At 39.6% G+C, this 23,554-nt stretch overlaps 1 protein-coding gene across 1 annotated transcript in view; it reads right to left on the reverse strand.

Annotated features, from left to right (window-relative positions):
* Positions 1 to 23,554, reverse strand: part of LOC136877733 (very long chain fatty acid elongase 7) — a 192,445-nt gene that overhangs the window by 132,339 nt on the left and 36,552 nt on the right. Inside the window, exons 2-3 of the mRNA XM_067151946.2 lie at positions 17,954 to 18,048; positions 9,645 to 9,835 (exon numbers count right to left, since the gene is read on the reverse strand). Coding sequence (XP_067008047.2) covers positions 9,645 to 9,835; positions 17,954 to 18,014 — 252 coding nt within the window. The 5' untranslated portion in view covers positions 18,015 to 18,048. The remainder of the gene's footprint in view (positions 1 to 9,644; positions 9,836 to 17,953; positions 18,049 to 23,554) is intronic.

The raw sequence follows: 23,554 nt of genomic DNA on the forward strand, positions 1-23,554 counted from the left end.
GATCAAGATCGAAAGTTCTGCTGGCACTGACGTTGAACTACCCAGGGAAAAAGCGGACAGTTAAATGGTATATTTTGGCTCATATACGTGGTGTTATATTTCTGCTTTGATTTATTTATTTTCTCCGACCCGGTAAGGTATGTAATAAAAATTTAAAATAGTTTAAATAATACACAAGAAATAATTTTGCATATATTTTGAAAAAATAATTAGGCTCATTTATTATGAATTGTAAAATATTAATAATTATTCACTTCAACGACACAATGAAACCCGTATTTTAGAGATAAGGTTGAAAACAAGGGTTTAAGAAGTTATGTAGACGCCTCTGAAACGAATTTACTTAACTAGAGCGTGCTTCCAATGTGCTCCAGGATGTTAATAGAATACCTATGTTATTGGTTGTTCAGTAGTTGGCTGCACTATGGATTTACAGTTGCATCTGCTGATGTGCGGGAAGAGGTTACATAATGCTGCATTCAGTAAAAGTTTGGTATTCGTTTTGACTCACTAAAAGCCAGTTTCGGAAAATTCGAGACTGGAGAGAGCACCGGCTCAGGTTAAATACAGAACGAAGCTGATACAGGTTTTCTGGATGCAGTGTGTTCAGTTTTGTGTCTTGCTCAAAATGTGCAGTGTTTTTATTTTTAAGCAAAGACAAGAGTTAGTACTCAAATCTTAATGTCTCCATCCGATGGGCGAATCACCAAGAACAGCGTCATAGGAACAGATCCGTCACCTCCGCAATTTTACTTCTGAACACTGTTCTCTTTGTAGTATCTCCCTCCTCAATGCCACACTTTTTAAGATCCTGATCCATATGAGGATTTCAGACAGGTTTAGAATTTAATCCAGGCTTTGCTAGGGGCTTTACGTCGCACCGACACAGATAGGTCTTATGGCGACGATGGGGTAGGAAAGGCCTTGGAGTTGGAAGGAAGCGGCTGTGGCCTGAATTAAGGTACAGCCCCAGCATTTGCCTGGTGTGAAAATGGGAAACCATGGAAAACCATCTTCAGGGCTGCCGATAGTGGGATTCGAACCTACTATCTCCCGGATGCAAGCTCACAGCCGCGCGCCTCTACGCGCACAGCCAACTCGCCCGGTAATCCAGGCTTTTGGCACGCTATCTAGTGATTATAAATGGTATACCACCACCTCCCCTAATCTGCCGGCCAACTTTCTGATGGTGAAAACTTTTTCAACTCGAACCGGCTAACCACGTTGTCAGGCCGTTTAGACTTCAACGTCTTGATGGTCATGGCCACCAGACGGCTAGTTTTATCATTCCAACTAACACCATGTATTATTTATTTATTTATTTATTTATTTAGGAACGTTTCAACCGATTATGGGTTACGCTTACACAACTTCCTTGACTGTCGATGTTCTTTATATTTTACGCCAAAACTCCTTCTTTTTCTGCCTCTCTTTTGCTCGTTGGTAATCCGAGAACACCCTCCTTGTTCTCGTGGATTTATCTACGAATATATCCGTCACCTTCGCAATTTTAATTCTGAGCACTGCTCTCTTTGTAATATCTCCCTCCTCAATGCCACAATTTAAACATCCTGATGAACTTCCTTCAGCCATGATACTTGGGTATTTCTTCTTTCTTGTCACCATAAGACCTATCTGTGTCGGTGCGACGTAAAGCAAGTAGCAAAACAAAAGAAACAAAAATCTTCTTTCCTGGAAAATGAGGATCTTATTTGCTTGGTGTTCCGGACACATTCTTCTCAGGTGTCCATAGAAAATCAGTCGCCTTTTTTCTTATCGAGTTTGAAATGTTCTTCATACAGCTCTTGATTTTATCTCAAATGGAGGTTAAACTAATTTCCTGTTGCTTTCTTGGGTCCCAGAATTTTCCTCAGAAATTTACGCTCTTTCTATTTCGGTAATTACATTTCTGGCAATTTTCCCTGCTGCACAGAGGCATTCATGTTTCACCACGGTATTGTACAGTAGTATCTGAGTTTGGCTTGATAGGAGAGGGATTTGTACGTACAAGTTTCCTGGCATAGTCTGAATACAATCTCCATTTTCTTCCCTCTTTCTTCGATAGCTTGCTTCTCGTTGGTTGTCGGGAGTCAGAATTTCCCCTAGATATTTGAGTCTGTGGACCCTTTTTATGTCACCATACTTGATATGCATTATCCATGTTGGTTATTTGGGATCTATGTACATGTAGTTAGTTTTCTCAAAGGATATTTGCAGTCCTGACTTTTCTGCTGTTTCTTGCGAAACATCTATCTGTGTAGTGGAAGTCTCTAGATTTTCAGCGAAAAACATTAAGTCGTCTGCAAATGCAAGATATCCAAATGTAAGTCCAGCCTTTTTCTGTCCTATCTTGATTCCATTCGAAATAATTTGCTGATTCATTTCTTTTCGCAATTCCCTTATCATCTTCTCCAGGACGCAGTTGAAAAGGACTGAGGAGAGGCCATCTCCTTGCCTTACACCTGTCTTGATTTCAAACGTTTCCGATAGCTCTCCAAAGAATTTTACTTGTGACCGGGTGTTTGCTAATCTCTGCTGTATTATATTAGTTGTTTTTTCATCAATTCGAAATGCTTTCAGCACTTTTATTAATGTGTCCCTTTCGACACAGTCATATGCCTTTTTGAAATCTACAAATGTCATAATTACCTCCTTGTTTGCTGCTAAAATTTTAGTTTTGATCAAAGCCTTGATGGTAAATATCTGCTCCGCACAGGACCGTCCTTTCCTGAATACTGCCTGGTATTTCCTCAACTCTTGATCTATGTGATTCTCTATTCTATTCTGGGGCGCTTTGGACAATACCTTGTATGCGACTGACAGGAGTAATATACCTCTATAGTTGTTAAAATTAGTTTTTTCTCCCTTTTTATGTAATGGTAGAATGATAGCATACTTCCATTCATCTGTATCATTTCCTAAATATTTTGGAAGAGTCTGACGAACTGATCTAATAATTTACCCCCTGAATATTTTCGAACTTACGCCATGATTGAATCTTTACCGGATGTTTTGTTATTTTTGAGGTCCTTAGTGATTTCTTTTATTTCCTCTTTGCCTGGTGGGGCTGAGTCGAAAAGGTTTCATTGGTGTTCTTGGAAGGACATCTCTTTCTTTGGAGGTTCACCGTTCAGTAATACTTTAAAGTATTTGGCCAAATGTTCATAATTTTGTTTGTTGTTCAGAATCAAATTAACGAAATCGTTCTTGAAACAGATAGTGGGTGGAGAATTTTTTTCTAAATTTTGATTTGAAGGTCTTGTAGAAGTTTCTTGTGTTGTTCTTCTTGAAGTATTTTTGAAATATCCCTTAATTTGTCTCCTTCAAATTTTCGTCTGGCGTTTCTGAAAACTTCGGTTTCAACTTCATCTGAGTTCTGAACCCATCAAAATCCTCTTTGGTGTAGTTCCATATATTCTATGCCTCAGAACTTTTCTGTTAGAGCAGCTTCACACCATGTATATTAATTAATAGATTTTTTATCTTTAGTAACGATAAATTGTCTACGTTATTATCTATGAAGCTACATATTCTGCCTAATACGTTTTCTACTTCTACGTTTGCCCGTGCATCCTTTCTTCGCGTACGAACTAGTGCAGTAGGTTTATATTTATATCTTTTCTTCCAACGCTTTGCTGCGTAGGGGGTAGCATACCGGCCTCCTACCCGAAGGCCCGGGGTGAGGTTTTTTTACCATTTTATGAAGGCTGGTTCCAGATTCAATCAGCCTACGTGAGAAGACCTAAGATAGAGGCCCCGGTGTAGAAACGCCTGAGAGCATTCTTTATGTTGACCACGTATAACCTCATAATTTTCAGGCATTCGGGCTGATCAACAGTCGCTTTGTAGGTTAAGGTTTGACAGGGCTCTAGTGCCATACAGTCTGGTTTGATACAGGACTCGTGTGGTGAAATTTTACATGCGTCTTCATAGTAACATTTTAATAATGCTATTTGTAACGAGTTGGAAATATCATGAGAGAGAACGTTGATTTTGATTTCACTCTAAATTTATTGATCTTAAAATTTGTATATAAATTATTGGTTTTTTACATGTGCAAGGTTGGATCGTTTTAACGTTTAGTAAACTTGTGTTGTCAATTTTTTGTAAAGCGAATGTTATCTGAAGTATCATACATTAATTAATGTTATTTTGGTAGGAAGGATTTGATTAGATAAATGTCGAATTTATGAAAAGTGTTAAGCTGACTGTGTGGGTGAATTATAGCACCATTGGATTAATTATCAGTCTTCCGAGAGAGGCGAGTGGATATGGGTTTTGTGAATTATGATGGATTTTGACAGCCTTGGCAGTAATTAGGAGCAATTGTCTAATATCCAATCTGTTAATGTTGTCCAGCGCCGTACTAGGGCCTAGCAGTGATTAGGCTGGTGTAATATTGTGTTAAATTTGGCTAAGAATGTATGTACGAGTATTAAGTCTCCCTTGATCATTAAGTTATTTCATCGTAGAATTGTTCTGACGTATTGTGAGATATAGATGTTTTGCTGACACGGAGTGTCTTGAATAACGAAATCTAGGCCTGTGTTATTGTTGTTAATATCATCTGTTCCCATGAATATTGTCCATGCTTTCCGGAGTGTCTTAGTAAATGATTCCTAACATGCTGAGGTGACATTATTCTGAAATTATGTGACGCTTGCATGTAGCGGTCTGTGCTATTTTCCAAGTGAAATGATTGGTATCTGGAATGTGTTGCCATGTTCAGATAACAACGTTGACAGGGTTTGCAGATCCAGGATATTGCAGTTTAGAATGCTTGTGTCATGATTGTTATATCTGCGAATTATATGATGGTGCCAGTGTTGAAATATATCTAGACGATTTATGGTCAGATTTGGTCGAATTCACGAGATCCTGCTCATTCTGAAAATAGAAAAGATGGCTTCGTTGAGACGTGCGACGTGTGTTGATATTCACAAGTGTGTAAATAGTGTTTAAATTTTCGTTTAGGTGTTTCCTATGATTTGTGAGTTTGCATATTATATTCATGATCTGAATCCACCAGTTTAGGCATGAAATATGACTTTTATTACAAGATTCTTTCCTTTGATAGTGTAATTAAATAATCCCAATGAATTATGGTTAGAAAGTACAAACATATGGATTCCCAAGTGTGTAGACATGCAGCGGTTAGGATCTGACGTGATGTGACGCGTATGTAGGATACAAATTTACTCAATAAAGTAAGCTTGAATAATCACCGTGTGTCCACACGTCGTAAAGTGCTTACGACACACGCATAATTAGTGTTTTCTTCATGTGTATAATGCCTCATTTTAATGAATTTTTGTGTTAAATTTGCTCGCTCGTGTTTATTTGTAGCTGTTGATTCACATTGCCTTAAGGTTTCCTTTCAAATGTGCAGTTTGTAAACCCTGAAACCTAGAGCAGCTATGAACTAAAACTTATTTCCCTATCATGCTCCTAGATGGCAGATGCTATACACATTTACCGTGTGCAACGCTCCTCTTGCATGGAATGCTTCGTCCGCCTAACTCACTCTTTGCCGCCACGCTGGGCACGCCAGTGTTCAGCAAAATGTCTAATCTACTATAACTAAAAATAAGGGTAGAAAGCGTAGCAAATGTTCTTATTTGTGCCAAAGAAATGTTGCTAAGCGAAATCGCAACAGTGGGAGAGCTTACATGTCTCAATCAGGGAAACATGTTTAGGTTAAGAAGTTCAAGCTTGTAACCTCATGTTGTGAAGAAAAAAAAGTGTATGCAGCTTTAATCTAAACTAAACACGTGGATCCCAAAATATAGTATAGGAAATTGTAAATAGTAAGATCATTCGTAAAAATGTTCAATTTGTTTCACTAATTTCAGATGTTCTGAAAATGTGAACACAGAGGAACAAAATGAAGAGCTATACATTCCATTTACCGAGCTCGATAGCTGCAGTCGCTTAAGTGAGGTCAGTATCCAGTAATCGGGAGATAGTTGGTTCGAGTCCCACTGTCGGCAGCCCTGAAGATGGTTTTCCTTGGTTTCCCATTTTCCCACCAGGCAAATACCGGGGATGTACCTTAATTAAGGCCACAGCCGCTTCCTTCCACTTCCCAGGCCTTTCCTATCCCATCGTCGCCGTAAGACCTATCTGTGTCGGCGCGACGTAAAGCAACTAGCCAAAAAAAATCCGTTTTTGGATGTTGGCGATACAATTCCCAGCAAACACTTTTAATGGCGTACATTACAAAAATTCCTCCGGAAACAAATAGGGGGTATTTTTGGAGATACAGTGTAAAACCAGGAGCTGTGGGGAACCCAGTGTGCAGAAAATTCTTACTTGCTGTGTTGCAGATTTCGTAAATGAGGTTGAGGACGGAACAAGTTATTTTTATTGTTTCCTGGAATCTGAAGCTAAAAAGGATCCTCATTCGGTGTGCTCGTTCCTTTGGTTTCTTTTCTGACTCACGTAAATGCCAGTATAAAAATTCTGTAGTTGTAAACGTTCAGTGCTTGGCTTTCCACATGTTTGGGTGTGGCATATTTTTCCCATAAGAGTTCACTTGTACAACCAGTGCGACAGAAACTTCGGGATGTATGGCTCTTTGCTGGAAAGGGTTGAAGTTACTGATCAGTATCTAAATTTGATGAAATAGTGTAGGCAACAACCAAAGTCTTTTAAGACTGGCCGGAAATTTGATAAAAATAGTCGTTGGCTCTTGATTATATGTTTCATCAGTCATCCCGTGCTAAAGGCTATACATTTTCAATAACGCACAGATTTTTTTTCGCTTGTATTATAATAATCGCGGTATTGTGACAGAGTCAGAGACATGCTGTGTATCGGCCATTCTAATTCATGACTGAAGCTTGCAAGTACCTGGATAACTCACAACTTAATCTTGTGGAAGTGTGTAAACCTGATGTATCGCCTGCAAAGAGAGCGGTTCTCCTATCTTTGGGGAAGTTCTTAAATTATAACAGTTGTTCTTAAAACCAGAAAATTAGGAGTGACACAATTTATTGCCCTAGAAAGTGACATAAACCTGTAAAATGAGTTGTGTGTGAAATGGAAACTGATAGTGGTTCTGAGTGATCTGGGTGGTAAAATACATTTTGTGTGAAAACTCCATCCTAAATACACAGTTCAAAACAATTAAGAGAACATGATTTTGACGTATGTCATGCTCCACCAGATAATACCTCACACCCAGGTATATTACCAATTAAATACTTATTCTTTACCGTTGAAGTATACAAAAGAACATGGAAGGCTTCGCGTTCATTTTCAGAACACAGACGGAAGTGCCCAAATAGAACCGAAAACAAAGGGATAACACTTTTCCAGGGTAGTTTTTTATCACAGTTGGAGAGCTTCAGTATGGTGTATGTCCTCCACAAGCCTTTATCACAGCTTGTCACCTACGTTGTATGCTCTGTATAAGTCGACGGAGGTCACATTGAGGTATCAGGTCCCATTCTTGAATGAGAGGCTGTTCGAGGTCTTGGAGAGATTGTGGTGGAACAGGACGCTCACGAACACTTCTGTCAATCCTATCCCACACATACTCGATGGGTTTAAGGTCGGGACTCACTGCTGGCCATTCCATCTCTTGAATGTCCAGTTGTTGCAAGACAGCTCTGGTGATGCGGGCTACATGAGCCCTGGCATTGTCGTGCATGAGTGCGAATTCAGGACCAATGCCGTGTGCAGCAACCAACACATGCTGTAGCAATATCTACACGATGTTCCCCGCAGCGGTGAGATTACCACGGACGACGACAAGACCCGTACGACCATCAATACTGATGCCACCCCACACCATCACAGAAGCATGTCCGAGTCGGTCGTCTTCATGGACTACATTTGGCATGTACTGCTCACCATGGCGTCTCCGTACACGTTGACGTCCATCACACTGTGTCAGGGGAAATAAGGACTCGTCTGTGAAAAACACAGATCTCCATTGGCGAAGTTGCCAGTTCACGTGGGTATGGGCAAGCAGATGGCGATCCGCGCGATATTGCTGCGTTACACGGGGCACTCGAATAGGACCTCTGGCTCGTAAGGACACTTCTCTTAACCTGTTCCTTACTGTCTAGTCAGACACCGTGACTCCAGTGACCCTCCTGAGGTCTTGTTGCAGTTCTCTGGCAGTTGCTGAACGATACCGCAACGCACAGACGGTCAGATATCGGTCATCCCGTGGGGTTGTCATGCGTCCACGACATTGTTCTACGCTCCTTGTGAACTGGCCTGTTTTACTGTAGCGATTCCACAAGCGGTGAGAATGACTTAATTGATAGCCGGTGTAATACCTGGTTGCCAGCCATTAAGAATTTATGGAGGTAGTTCCCTTCCCTGTCCCTTCACTATTGTTATTTCGTCTCGGTGTTTTCCAAATTCGTACGTTCCTCGTCGTCAGATGTTTCATTCCAGGCTTATGTCTATGTCTTATACCTGTCATATGTTACGCAAACACGTTATGTGAACCGCTTGTTCGGTCAGCTTCCGCTTCGAACTCTAGCGTTGTGCCACGTCCAGGGGGCCATCTGGTGGCGAATGAACGTACCATTTCCACTTCTATTATAACGTCCAAATTCTAAGTTGTCATGGTTTGAGAAGCCTTTCCCGTGGACAGTCGAGATTTCTTCTGAGGACGCAGAGCACAGTTCTCTGCGAAACGTTAAGAATTTCACCTTATTTTCTTGACACGGCATAAGATCAAAAGCCTGTACACTATCATGTCTATAACATCTTCCAATGTTACGCTATTCTTGCAACGACGATTAAGACTGATTTTGCCTAGGCTAACGTCTGTGAACGGTTAAAAATATGGAACGAGTTTAAGAATGATGCACGTGTACGTATAAAACAGACTCTCATCTTATGCCAACTTTACGTCTATATACGAACATCTTTCTTCCTAATGTAGGTATAGATAGCAATCTACAACACTTAAATAGCTAGGAATGCCTTAATGATTTTAATGGGAATAAGTTAATAACACGTGTTTAAATTCTATACACAATTCAATGTTCATGTTGAGTCCTACCAGAGTGCTTCAGATATGTTCAGTACAGTGCCCTGTCATCATCAGTTTTATCTAGACGCAGGATAAGGCAGTAAAAGACTTCGTCGTCTTGATGTAAACAAATGCAGTAACGTCCTACATAAGTGGAGTGAATGAATGTTGTCAACTTCTCTTCCCCCAGAGGCTGCCCATCCCTGCACTAATCAGTGCGAAATACTTGTCAACATTCTTCTACTCTCGTTACTGAACGAGATATAGTACAATAGTTGATGCAAAAATGTTTAACATGAGTCAAAATTAAACTGTTCATGCCTCCATAACTGAAGGATCAACGTCCTGAGGCCCAGAACATTTCTCTTTTGGTCAAACGTCATAAAAGTGTATACTTCTTTAACGGTGTCTTGGTGGGAGACAGTGAAGTAAGAAGCGTATCACACCAAAGTAAGTGAATTCAAAAAAAGAATAATAATAATAAAAAATGGAACACCAACAAAAGGACAATTTTTATTTATTTTATTTTTAAAACATTTATTTTACGGGATATTTCATTTTTAAACAGTGTCCTTTTCAAACGACACCAGGCCTCAGGAGGTTAAAGTATACACTAGATTTCTTTTAATATAGTAGTAAAATTAACCTGGTAAAATACGTAGGCATTGGCTACTACTTGAAAGATGTTGTATATCCTCATAATTCCTTCCAGCTTATAAGGTTGCCTGTCTTTCATGAACTTCGGCCCACAATACCGTACGAAGAAGATGTAGCAAATATCGAGGGATAACCAGAACCATGGCGTGTTGACGTAGAACAGTTCTGCTGCCCGGGGATCTGTAAACATAGAATGTCTATTATTAGATTTAGTAAAGTATCAACTGATTACATTGCAAACAAAACACTTGCTTGAGGACGATGGATAATCCTGTATATCCGAATTACATAACCATTCTCTCCCTTTATATAACGTATCTTGTAACTTATTAAAAGAAACGTATTCTGAGTTGATTGATGGTCATATTATGGTATTAAATTGATTATTTAATTCATTTATGAATTTATTTGTTTATATTTAGATTTATTTACTTATGTCCTGTGGACTTCGTAGAGAAGATAATATTTCCTGCAGTATCCTATATATGGAAACTTTCGACATTCACCTATATTCATTTCCAGAAGATAGGAGTAAGCTGGGAAGAAGAAAAATACAAATACTTCCAAGAAATTACAAGGGGTGTTTTAAATGTTTCCCTATATTATCTGAAAAAATGTATTCAAATTAATTTCCTCAGAGGGAAATTGACATTGATTCATCGAAATAGATATATAACATTCTCTTTCATCCAAATGCTGTCCAATTGTTGTCAAATGCTAAGAATTGATAATATGAGATTATGGACATGCTTTTCAAACAAGGTTCTATCATAATTTAGAGGGAAAACAAAACACAAAATCTTTGTAATTTCGCGAAAGCATATTTTTTTTTACTTCTGCCCTGCTACTGTCTTTTTCAAATAATTATAGTTGCATACCCAGGGTACTATTCGAGATTCCAACCAGCTTGCGGGATGAAGAATAAACAGATAACATTGCTGTAAACGTCATGGCTATCTAGAGAGATGTGCTTGGTTAGTACATTTTTTCTAGTGGCTTTACGTCGCACCGATACAGATAGGTTTTACGCCGACGATGGGATAGGAAATGCCTAGAAGTTGGAAGGAAGCGGCCGTGGCCTTAATTATGGTACAGCCCCAGCATTTGCCCGATGTGAAAATGGGAAACCGCGGAAAACCATCTTCAGGGCTGCCGACAGTGGGATTCGAACCCACTATCTCCCGGATGCAAGCTCATAGTCGCTCGCTCCTCACCGCACGGCCAACTCGCCCAGTGGTTAGTAAGTCAGTACTTCATTGTACGAGTATACAGACTATATTATTTTTATATGGATAGTTTTAGCCTGTTTAGTATAAAATAAAGCCCTGAAAGTCTGTCTGTCTGTCTGTCTGTCTGTCTGTCTGTCTGTCTGTCTGTCTGTCTGTCTGTCTGTCTGTCTGTCTGTCTGTCTGTCTGTCTGTGACGGCTAATCTCATGAAACACCGTATGGACTTTGATGCTGTTTTCGCCAATCTATTAAACCTTTCTTGACAAAGGTTTATATGCAAAAACATTCATCTATCACCAAAGGAAGCCGAACAGTTCGATTTCAGTGAAGCAAGTCGAAGCACTTGTATGCCTTTTTTAGCTGGCTAAACCTTTAAAGATACATCTATACTCTGAGGGTAGGAATTGTTCACAATAAAAGGTTCTACAACAAACTCTGCGGCAGCATATGTACGATTCTTTAATACATAGCCCTCTATAATTGTTTTTATGTAACTGTACCGATTTAAGGGAAACCAGTCCAAGAAAAACCGGTCGTCCGTTAACCTTTTTAGCTTACGCTGTCTAAACCATTAAACATACATCTATACTATGAGGATAGGAATTGTTCAGCTTAACAGGTTTTTAAAAATCGTCCGGGAATATATCTGTCTTTAAAACATAACCCACCGAGCTCGATAGTTGGAGCTTAAGTGCGGCCAATGTCCAGTAATCGGGAGATAGTGGGTTCGAGCCCCACTGTCGGCAGCCCTGAAGATGGTTTTCCGTGGTTTCCCATTTTCACACCAGGCAAATGCCGGGGCTGGACCTTAATTAAGGCCACGGCCGCTTCCTTCCAATTCCTCGGCCTTTCCTATCCCATCATCGCCGTAAGACATATCTGTGTTGGTGCGACGTAAAGCAAATAGGCAAAAAAACGTAACCCACTATAACTGTTTTTATATTACAGTTTGCATAAGAAACGTCAAATTTAAAAACAATTTTTAAATAAATTATGTAATCCTTATCGAAAATAAGTTGTTCATACCCTCAAGTAACTAATAATCCTGTCAGTCAACATAGAGGGCATGCCATCGAATAAAGAGGTCATATTATAGAAAATATGACACACTCATATATGTGACGTTCTTTGTGTTCAGGAAACTCACAGAAGCAGTACACAAAACCGAGAAAAAGTACCAGGAATGCGACTTGTCGCCGAGAGACCACATGGAGAATACGGCAGTGCCATCTTTGCAAGGCCTGAACTCAACATACTATCAACCTCCGTTTCTGAAGGTGATCATATGGAACTGATATCAACAGAATTATCAAGCTGTTTGATAACGTCAGTTTATAAACCATCAAATGTTCCATTTCACTTCTCCCAGTCCGTTAATCTTCAAGGAAGTATGATCCATTTTGTTATGGGTGACTTCAATAGCCATAGTTCCATTTGTGGGTATAGAGATGAAGCCGAAGATGGAATAGCTGTTAGAAATTGGGCTGAAATGAATCAATTGTCTTTAATTCATGACAGCAAGCATCCACCCTCCTTCAGTTGTGGCAGATGGAAACGCGGATACAATTCTGATCTCATATTTGTTACTAATACCATATCCCATCAATGTGTAATTGAAGTCTGTGAACCTATTCCTCATACTCAGCAAAGACCAATTAAGTATCAAGTGTTCTCAGCGGTTCGACCTCAAATAATACCTTGTCGAAGAAGGTACAATTTTCAGAAAGCTGACTGGGATAACTTCACCAAAAGTCGAGATTAAACGACCGTGGACATTGATCCCAGTCCAGAATCATATGATAAGTTCACTGATGCTATCAAGAAATGTTCACGCAAGTCAATCCCATGTGGATGTGGTTGCTAAACACAGTAGATACAAGGTTTAGATCCTTGAGCAGAAAAATATCTGGATAACTGCATTTCCCTTTTTGAAGCGGATCCTTTTAGTGAAGAAACAATACAGGCTGGCAATAAACTGATAAAGACTGTTGGTAAATTGAATAGGGGACGTTGGGAAGAATTGAATATGTCGCAGAGCAGCATGAGAGCATGGAGACTACCAAAACGTTTGAACAATGACCCCCCCCCCCAAGGCATCTGCTCATCATAATGTTCCCCATAATGAAATCACCCATCAGCTCTTCTTGAACGGCAAAGTTAAACGCAGAGCTAGACCAATGAAGTTTCTAAGAAATATTGAAGATGAATCCTGTGAATTATCCCAACCTTTTGTTGTTGGAGAGCTGGAAAATACTATCAAGATGTGCAAGAATAGAAAAGCACCTGGTCTAGACGGCATTCTTATAGAGCAAATTAAACATTTTGGAAATGCTACCTACGAATGGATACTTCAACTTTATAACTGCTTAGAGCTCTGTCATATTCCAAAAATCTGGAGGAAGTCCAGAGTAGTTGCTATCCTTAAAGCCGAAATGGACATTAGTGACCCAAAGAACTTTCAACAGATCTCCCTTTTGTGTCACTTTTACAAGATGTTTGAAAGGATGCTTCTTAACCGTCTTGCACAATCAATCAATCAATCAATCAATCAATCAATCAATCAATCAATCAATCAATCAATCAATCAATCAATCAATCAATCAATCAATCAATCAATCAATCAATCAATCAATCAATCAATCAATCAATCAATCAATCAATCAATCAATCAATCAATCAATCAATCAATCAATCAATCAATCAATCAATCAATCAATCAATCAATCAATCAATCAATCAATCAATCAATCAATTCTGATCTGCATTTAGGACAGTCGCACATGTGGCAGATTCCCTGTCTATTGTATTCCTAGCCTTTTCTTAAATGATTTCAAAGAATTTGGAAATTTATTGAACATCTCCCTTGGTAAGTTATTCAAATCCCTAACTCCCCTTCCTATAAACGAATATTTGCCCCAATTTGTCCTCTTGAATTCCAACTTTAACATCATAATGTGATCTTTCCTACTTTTAAATACGTCACTCAAACTTATTCGTCTACTAATGTCATCCCACGCCATCTCTCCGCTGACAGATCGGAACTTACCACTTAGTTGAGCAGCTCTTCTTCTTTCTCCCAGTTCTTTCCAGCTCAAACTTTGCAACATTTTTGTATTGCTACTGTTTTGTTGGAAATCACCCAGAACAAATCGAGCTGCTTTTCTTTGGATTTTTTCCAGTTCTTGAATCAAGTAATCATGGTGTGGCTCCCATACACTGGAACCATACTCTAGTTGGGGTCTTACCAGAGACTTATATGGCCTCTCCTTTACATCCTTACTACAACCTCTAAACACCCTCTAACCATGTGCAGAGATCTGTGCCCTTTATTTACAATCCTATTTATGTGATTACCCCAATGAAAATCTTTCCTTATATTAACACCTAAGTACTTACAATGATCCCCAAAAGGAACTTTCACCCCATCAACGCAGTAATTAAAACTGAAAGGACTTTTCCTATTTGTGAAACTCACAACCTGACTTTTAACCCCGTTTATCAACATACCATTGCCTGCTGTCCATCTCACAACATTATCGAGGTCACGTTGCAGTTGTTCACAGTCTTGTAATTTATTACTCTATACAGAATAACATCATCCGCAAAAAGCCTTACCTCTGATTCCACTTGTTTACTCATATCATTTATATATATAAGGAAATATAAAGGCCCAATAATACTGCCTTGAGGAATTCCCTTCTTAATTATTACAGGGTCAGATAAAGCTTCGCCTATTCTAATTCTCTGAGATCTATTTTCTAGAAATATAGCAACCCATTCAGTTGCTCTTTTGTCTAGTCCAATTGCAATAATTTGCACTCATTTTTTGTGGAGCCTTTGTTTATCCCAGAGCAAGCTGGTTTTAAGCCAGCCATGAAGTGCACTACACAAGTAGTAAACCTAATACAGTATATAGAATATGGTTTTCAACCCCGAGAAATCACATGCGTAGCGTTTGTAGACCTTTCTTGTGCCTATGACACCGTGCAACATCAAATCATGTTACAAAAACTGTAGAGCCTTACAAAGGCTTTCAAGCTTACCAGAATTGTTGCTGCCCTTTTACATAATCGACTATTCTTTGTTGACTTTCGGAGTCAACGAAGTCGATGGAGAAGGCAAAAGAATGGTCTTCCTCACGGAAGTGTGCTAGCTCCCTTCCTTTTCAATATACATACCAACGATCAGCCACATCCACTTCATACTAAAAGCTTCCTATACGCTGATGATCTAGAATTGGCTTCTCAGAGTGAATGCTTTGAAAGAGCAGAAAACAGTCTCACTTACAGCATTGGATATTTTGTCTTACTATTATGAAAACAATAATCTCAAACCAAACCCATCAAACACTCAAGTACGTGCTTTCCACCTGAAGAGCAAACAAGCTTCAAGAATTCTGCAAGTGAAATGGAACTACGAAGTTCTTGAATATAATTACACACCGAAATACACGGTTGTTACTTTGGATAGTTCTCTAACTTACAGGGATCACTGTTTAAACATCAAGGCAAAGGTCTCCTCTCGTAACCCCCTGCTCCGTAACGTGTCAGGTTCAAAGTGGTGTGCCCATCCTCATAGGTAAGACAACTTTGTTACTCATCAGGTGAATATGCTAGTCCCGTTTGGTATAAATCTACACATGCCGAAAAGATCGATGTCGCCCTGAATGAAACATGCAGACATATTACAGGATGCCTGAAACCAGCACCAACAGATAAACTGTTCTCCCTTGCAGGAATAGCCCTTCCTGAGATCAGACGCGAAGTAGCTGCACATTTTTAGAGGTTAAGGGCTTCTACCAGCTCAGCCTACCCCCTACATGGACACAAACTACCACCAACTCGATTGAAGTCCAGGGACAGTGTCATGCTCTCCTCATCTCCCACTAGTGGAGATGCAAAGAGAACCAGACTTCTACTCTGGAAACAGAAGATCCCTTTTCATCCAGAACGCTTGAAATTGGAGAGAAAGCTTCCCCATGGTCATGAAGAAACCTGAACTACATGGAAGGCACTGACCAGATTAAGAGCAGGCGTTGGAAAGATCCAAGGACAATATGAATAAATGTGGCCTCCTAAGGTGGATTAGACCCTATGTGAATGCGGCGTGGTACAAACGACAAGGCACCTTATTAATTGCTTTCTATGCCTTGTTAAATGCACAGAACTGGATGTAGCACAGGCCAGTATCAATGCTGTTAAAGTGGTCAAATTCTGGGCAATTTTGTAAATAACTGCATAATTTAACACAAATATTGTCATTATATTTTAATTTTGTAATAAATTATGCATCTGTAACCTATATTGTGCAACTGACACGAATAAATATAAACTAATGTAGATTTAATTTAATTTTCATATATACTTTTGGAGATATTGTCATTTCATTTTCCGTGCAATCTCCATTCTTATATATGCAAATGTAAATGAATAATAAAAGAGTAGATTCCGAGCCAGCGCACCAGCTATTAATGGCTTCGGTCACCGTTCGTTGAACACGTTACGATACAATAATTAACAGATATCCAGTAAATTTTCGTTATCTATACAAAATCCATGATAACCCGTTATGCCGAGACGGAAAGCGAATATAGGTGCGTTTAAAACGCAACAATGAAACTGACCAAGAAAGGGATACTCGATTGTCACACAACATGGAAAGAATGCTTTCACAATGTCAAATGTCTGCAAATTCACTTCCGAGGTTCAAGTATATCAGCCGGTAGCTACACAGTAGTCTAGGAGTCTTATGGTCTTATGGTGACGATGGGACAGGAAAGGGCTAGAAGTGGGAAGGAGGCGCCGTGGCCCTAATAAGGTTCATCCCCAGCATTTGTCTGGTGTGAAAATGGGAAACCACGGAAAATCATCTTCAGGGCTGCCGACAGTGCGGTTCGGACCCACTATCTCCCGAATACTGGATACTGGTCGCACTTACGCGACTGCAGCTATCGAGCTCCGTACTCTTCGTTCAGTATATGAATATTTGCCCCAATTTGTCCCATTGAATTCCAACTTTATTTTCATATTATAATCTTTCCTGCTTTGAAAAGATCCGTTGACGCTTATTCATCTACAAATAGACTATCAGTCCACGCCATATCTCCACTGACAGCTCGAATCATACCACATAGTCGAGAATATCGTCCCCTCACTCCCCAGTCTTCCCAGACCAGAAGTTTCAACATTTTTGTAACACTTCTCCTTTGTCGGAAATCACCCAGAACAATATATTGTAGGCCTAAATAGTAGAGGTATTTGCGAAATGCACCAAATATATAAAATATTTATCCTCTTGTTGTACTCTAAAAGCAAAGTCATCTCCGTACAGGCCATGAAGGCCCTTGGATGGGTGGAAGGTAAAGGCTTCCACCTTTCGTAACCTCGGCACGTGATGGGGTGGAGTAGTTAGCTCTACGCCCGGCCGCCTTTGCCCCCAGGAATTAACCTGGTACTCATTTTTGGTTTTGGTTTCTTAAATTTTTCGACTTCCTGACGGGGATTCGAACCCACGTCCTTCCAGGCGAACCGAGATCGCTTTTACCGCCTTTACGTTTACGTGTATTTATTTATTGTCGTGAAACATAATGTAGAGCTACTTCTAAACATCACAAAAACAATCTTCGAACAGCTCTGAACAGCAGAACATGTCCACTGATGGTAATTCCTCTAAACTAAACGAAGTGGTTGAATGTAAAGGGATTTGTTTCGGCATCTTACTCCGCTTGTGGGTCTTCAAAACATGTCTCTGAAGACCACATTTCATGATCACTGCCGTAATTGTTTTCCACCTATTTGTAGCAAAAGCATTTTGTAAAGTGTGTGGAATTTAAATTTCCTTTAATCGTAACGATTAACAGAATTTTTTTTTCATGTTTGCTCCCTGATGGTTACTGCAGGAATCATCAGTGTTACCTCTTATACTTGGATATGACTTGCGACATTATACGTCTACTTGTAAACATGGCGGTTTTTAGAACAATATTTAGTCGCTGGTTCAGAATATTCGAAAACCTGAAGGGAATAAGAAATAAAATTAGGCCTAAATTAACTATATTAGGTTTTACTTACCCTGTAGATCGTAATTAAAATATTTATACGTTTCAACTATTCTGTCGAACAATACACCCATAGTTCTTCCTCTAAGTCAAGATGTTAGAAGACTTCTGAAATAAATAGAGAATTTCAATTAGACATACACATAAATATTTCTTATTTGTTCAGTCTATGTGGTTAAAAATAACTTGTCATACAGATATTTAGTGTTAACCAGAGTGTCTGTTCAAAATTAATTTGAGAGTAGAGACTTTAAAATAAATGTTACACAGCAGGACGTCAAACTTCTATACAAATGTGATATCAGTGCTATAAAGATTGTGAAAACTCAAAAATGTGAAATGTAAATATGTCTTCTTGAAAATCAAACGTGTCTTCTCAAATGGTTGATTAATCCAATTTCAGACCCAGATAGGCTATTCGATTACAGTGATAACACAAACTAGTTGTAGCAGCAGAGGATCGTAAAAGAGCACCATTTTCCACCCATGCTCTTTCTTTACCACGATTCCGCCTCTAACCTTCTTCTATCTTGTTCAAAACTGTCAACTCCAAAATATACGACTTGGTGCCATTTTTTCTTGACATTGGCTATAGTTTTACAGTTGACAGCCTCAATTTGACACTTCTTCAGATAACATTTTTTTTGCTACTTTGTTTTACGTCGCACCGACACAGATCTGTCTTATGGCGACGATGGGAGAGGAAAGGCCTAGGAAGTGGAAGGAAGCGGCCGTAGCCTTAATTAAGGTACAGCCCCGGCATTTGCCTGGTGTGAAAATGGGAAACCACGGAAAACCATCTTCAGGGCTGCCGACAGTGGGGCTCGAACCCACTATCTCCCGATTACTGGATACTGGCCGCACTTAAGCGACTGCAGCTATCGAGCTCGGTAGATTACATTTTAAAACATCCTTAAATCGTTTTAACTGCCCTCCATGATCGCGCAGACCATTATTTAGTTGGGAATGTATGATTTGTTTTGGGATGCGTGTTTCTGGCATGTAAACGATATGTCCAGATCAGCGTATTTGATTCCTCATTATATTTGCCTGCATGCTTATAGTGTTAGATTCCTCATGGATACCGACGTTCGTTCGATTAGATTGAAATTCACTTTTCAAAATCCTCCGCAAACATCGTTGATGTTATTTTTCCAGGCATTTTAGGTGACTTTTAGAATTACTCCAAGTCTCGCAATCGTAGGTAAGTTTTAGAATTATAACAGCATTTTAGACACACAACATTGTTCTAACACTTAAATTATGATTATCAAAATCTAATTTGGAGCTGGCGAAAATCGGCGTTAGAGCATCTTAAACGTTACTGGCTTTCTGCATCAATGTTTGCACATATTGAAAGGTTGCTACCAAGATAAGGAAAGTGATTTATATTCTGCAAAGTCTGATCGTTGATCGTGATACTTTGAGTATTCATATTAGAATTTGGGACAGGCTGGTAAAGGATCTGTGTCTTAGCAATATTTATTTCTAGACCAATACTTTTATATGTTTGGTAAAATACATTTAGGCTAGTTTTCAGATCCTTTTATGAGTTAGCTGAGACATTGTCATCTGGATATTGAAGCTTTACAACTGAACTGAGGACATTTTGGACTTAGGTTCCAGTCGCTGTTATTAAACGGATTTCCGTCAGTTCTGTACGCAAGTTCTACATCCGATGGCAGTTACTCATTTACGTGGTGGAGTATAGATCCCACAAATACTTAAAATAACTTTGGGACAATTACACATCAATCCTTGACACCAGTTGTGGTGTGGAAAGCTCTCCAGGATCATTAGTGGAAAGAATAGTAGCAACATGCCATCATGCAGCAGTTTCAGTATCTGAATGAATTTGTTTGCACATCAAATCAGAGCTAGGGATTTCCAAACAGCTTCTGGATTAACATATTCAAAGTCATTAACAAGGCCCACAAGCCATATACAAGGGTTGATTTTGCTCTCCAAATTCCTTTTGCATTTGTCCTGAGCTGAAGATCATATCCGTTGTGCCTCGTTTGGGTTTAAATACTCACTGCCTTTCTGGTAGATATATTTCAGTGAAAGGAAAATACTCTAGAGATAATTTTCGCTGTAACAGAGAGCAAACATATACCTCGATAATTTCCACACTGTGTTTTGTCACCTTTCTTAAAAGATGGTGATGTTGAAAGCAACCGTAGTTCAGCAGCGATTATTCCCGTGTACCAAATTTTAGTAAAAAGACATGTGTTAATTCTAGTAATATAGGATCTCCTTCCATTAAGATTTTGTCTGGAATTCCATATGGTCCGGATGCCTTACCATTCTTCAGTTCTTCAATGGCCTTCCCAATATCTTCACGTAAATTAAGTTGATTGTTGTGGGATGCAATCAAACACATTTACTTCAACATGCGAATCGTTATTTATGAGGTCTTAAAAATATTCTTTACAAGTCACAGCTATCGAGTCAGGATCTTTGAGAACTTGAGTACTAACCCTGGATTTTATACAGTTCAGATCTTTGGCAGAGGTACCATGAATAATTATAGAGGCACTGAATGAAGCGCTGGTGTTGTTAGAAGCGATTCAATTCATCATTTCAGATGTTTTGGCTATCTAACATTTATATTTAAGTATCCTACATCTTCTCTGAATTCCCATTTTGGCTTTTTGATATATCTTTTTCTGAAGAAGTGCATTTGGATAATTTCGCCAAATCGACGGCTTACTTCTAAAACCTCGTATGTCCCGATGTTCTTCCTACGCATTATTTTCCTTAAGGCTGGCCACGACTCCCGGCCACATAGGGATATGCAGTCCATCAGAACAATTTTCATTGTGTTCAATTTCCTATGCTAATGTGTAAAGGAAAATGGACCTTACCATATCGTATAGTAGGGATGTTGTTTGAATCACGTATTTACGCACTCCTAGAGTATAATGCATTTAAGGTTCAATTTCCTTTACAGATTAGCATAGGAAAATGAACACAACGAAATTTGTTCTGATGGGCTGCATATCAATATGTGGCTGGGCGGCGTGAGCAGTCTTAAGGAATATAATGGGTAGAAAGAGCATTGCGAGATACGAGGTTTTAGAAGTAAGCCGTCGAAATGTTATAGTCTTTTCGCTTTTGGTCAATTAAGTCACTGATTTCTTTGTTATTGCCCTCAAATCAGCCCTGATGTTTCCTCTAAACAATACCAATGACTAGTGCCAGGGGCGTAACGTATATCGCACGGGCCCGCCTGCCAACGTAAAAATTCGTGTCTCCACAAATAAAATGTAACGCCTATAAATAACTAACATACAATTACAGCAGGTAGAAATAATACAATATATTGTCAAGTTCATCAAACAAAGAGGTAAATAGCATCCTCCCAATGTCGTCACCTATGACGTCACAAAGCCGGTGGATCCTGGACTTATACCACTTTAATAGGTTTCACTTTTCAGTAACTATACTTTGTAGCCGATGAGGAAGTCTCAGTTATAATAATTTATTCCATTACAACACCAAAAAATACGAAAAATTAAATAAAATTGAAATAAAGTTTGAAATAAATAAAACCGCAAAACTGATAAGCCTAGTCTATTATTAACTTCATGCAGAGAGATCTCGTTTGAAAATGAGTTGACTTATTGGCATTATAAACTGTTTTGTAATAAATGTGTGACAAAAGTTATATATTCATTAAAATGTGTGCATAATACGATCTATGGTGCATTGCACATCAAGAAAATATCATTTTAGGACTAGAATGTAGTATTTTGGTATCAATTTTAATTGCTATAATTCTTCTTTTTCTACCACTTTTCCCACACGTATGGGGTCGTGGGTGCGAACTGTGTCGCACATGTGGATTTGGCCCTTTTTATGGCTGGATGCCCTTCCTGTCACCAACCCTATATGGAGGGATGTAGTCACTATTGAGTGCTTCTGTGGTGGTTGGTAGTGTAGTGTGTTGTGTGAGTATGAAGAGGAGAGTGTTGGGATGGACACAAACCCCCAGTCCCCGAGCCAGAAGAATTAATCAGAAGCGATTATAATCCCCGACTCGGCAGCGAATCGAACCCGGGACCCTCTCAACCGAAGGCCAGTACGCTGACCATTCAGCCAACGAGTCGGACAATTTTAATTACTATAATTATTTTTAAATAATTTGTTGCAGATCTCTCGTGAGGGGCGTGTCGCGGTGTCGTGAGAGACGGCAAGCTGTGTTGTCTTACACTCAACACATTTAAAATGACTGATGATGGATGGAATCAAATAGCAATTTCTCTACGTGCAAATTGTAAAAACGAATTATTTCGACTGATTTTACGAAACCGCCTTGAACATTTCCGTGCAGAGTGACATTAGGCTAGGGTCTGCGGGGCACCGTATAGGTCCGGGCCCGCCTGAATTGCAGGCTCTGCAGGTCCTAACATTCGCCCCTGTCCAGTGCTACTGAATCTCATCGGGATATTTATTTAGAAGCATTTCGGTCAACACTAACAGATAGTTCGCTTTGGTACTGTCGGTTATGTAGACCAAAGGTATCTACGAAATGTCACTGCAATACTGTATTTGTCCCAAATTGAACACAATAATTGCTTTTGTATATCGGACAAATGATACCATATACCCACTCTTCAGGTATTTTAAGCCTATTGAAGAGCTTGTTGAACAGTTTTGTAATTCCTTCTCCCACCTGTCTGCATTTATATATTTCTTTCCAATATATATATTTATATGGTTCATGTTTGCGGGTTACTGTCGTCACGTCCTAGTTCGTGAACCATGGGCAACGGCTGAGTGGCCTAGTAAGTGGTCCTGAGAGTCGGGATACCAGTTGCTATGGAATGGGAGTGGGCATCTCGGACATTCTGAGTCATGGCCCTCCTTGTGCTCAGGCGGCTAGGACTATACAATTCACCGGTGGTCCATAACCCGTTTGAGGAGAGATCCTCACTTGGACTATGTGCAAGTAGGGTAGCATCCTGCTTCATGAAATTACCGAGCTCAGAACATTATAAGCAAGCCTCTGACCTATGGGAGTAATGGAGTCCCACTCCCATTTGACAGGCGAGGGACTCCTTGGAAACAACTTGGCGAACGAAATGGAACTCGATGGGGAGCTATCAATATTAATGGGGCTAATGGAAGAATGTAGGACTAGCTGAGTCAGCAAAGAGGATGCATCTGGATGTGCTGGGAGTAAGTGATATTCGGGTAAGGGGAGATAACGAGGAAGAGATAGGAGATTATAAAGTGTACTTGACGGGTGTTAGAAAGTGAAGGGCGGAGTCTGGGTTAGGGCTCTTTATCAGGAATACCATTGCACGCAACATAGTTTCTGTTAGGCAGGTAAATGAGCGAATGATGAGGGTAGATTTGTCAGTCGGAGGAATTAGGACTAGAATTGTGTCCGTGTATTCACCATGTGAGGGTGCAATAATAATAATAATAATCGTATGGCCTCAGCTACCGTGTGCAGACATTTCAATTTGACGCCATCTGGCTGTCTGCTCGTCAATTTCGACGATATGTTTTACTCTAGGCCCACTAGATAGCAGATCAAGCAAAACGATACTCTCTTGGGCGTCTATGGCTGAGATTTAATGAATTTTGTCGGGTAAACACCAAA

This window comes from Anabrus simplex, chromosome 1, assembly GCF_040414725.1.
Source record: "Anabrus simplex isolate iqAnaSimp1 chromosome 1, ASM4041472v1, whole genome shotgun sequence".
Taxonomy (NCBI): Eukaryota; Metazoa; Arthropoda; class Insecta; order Orthoptera; family Tettigoniidae; genus Anabrus; species Anabrus simplex.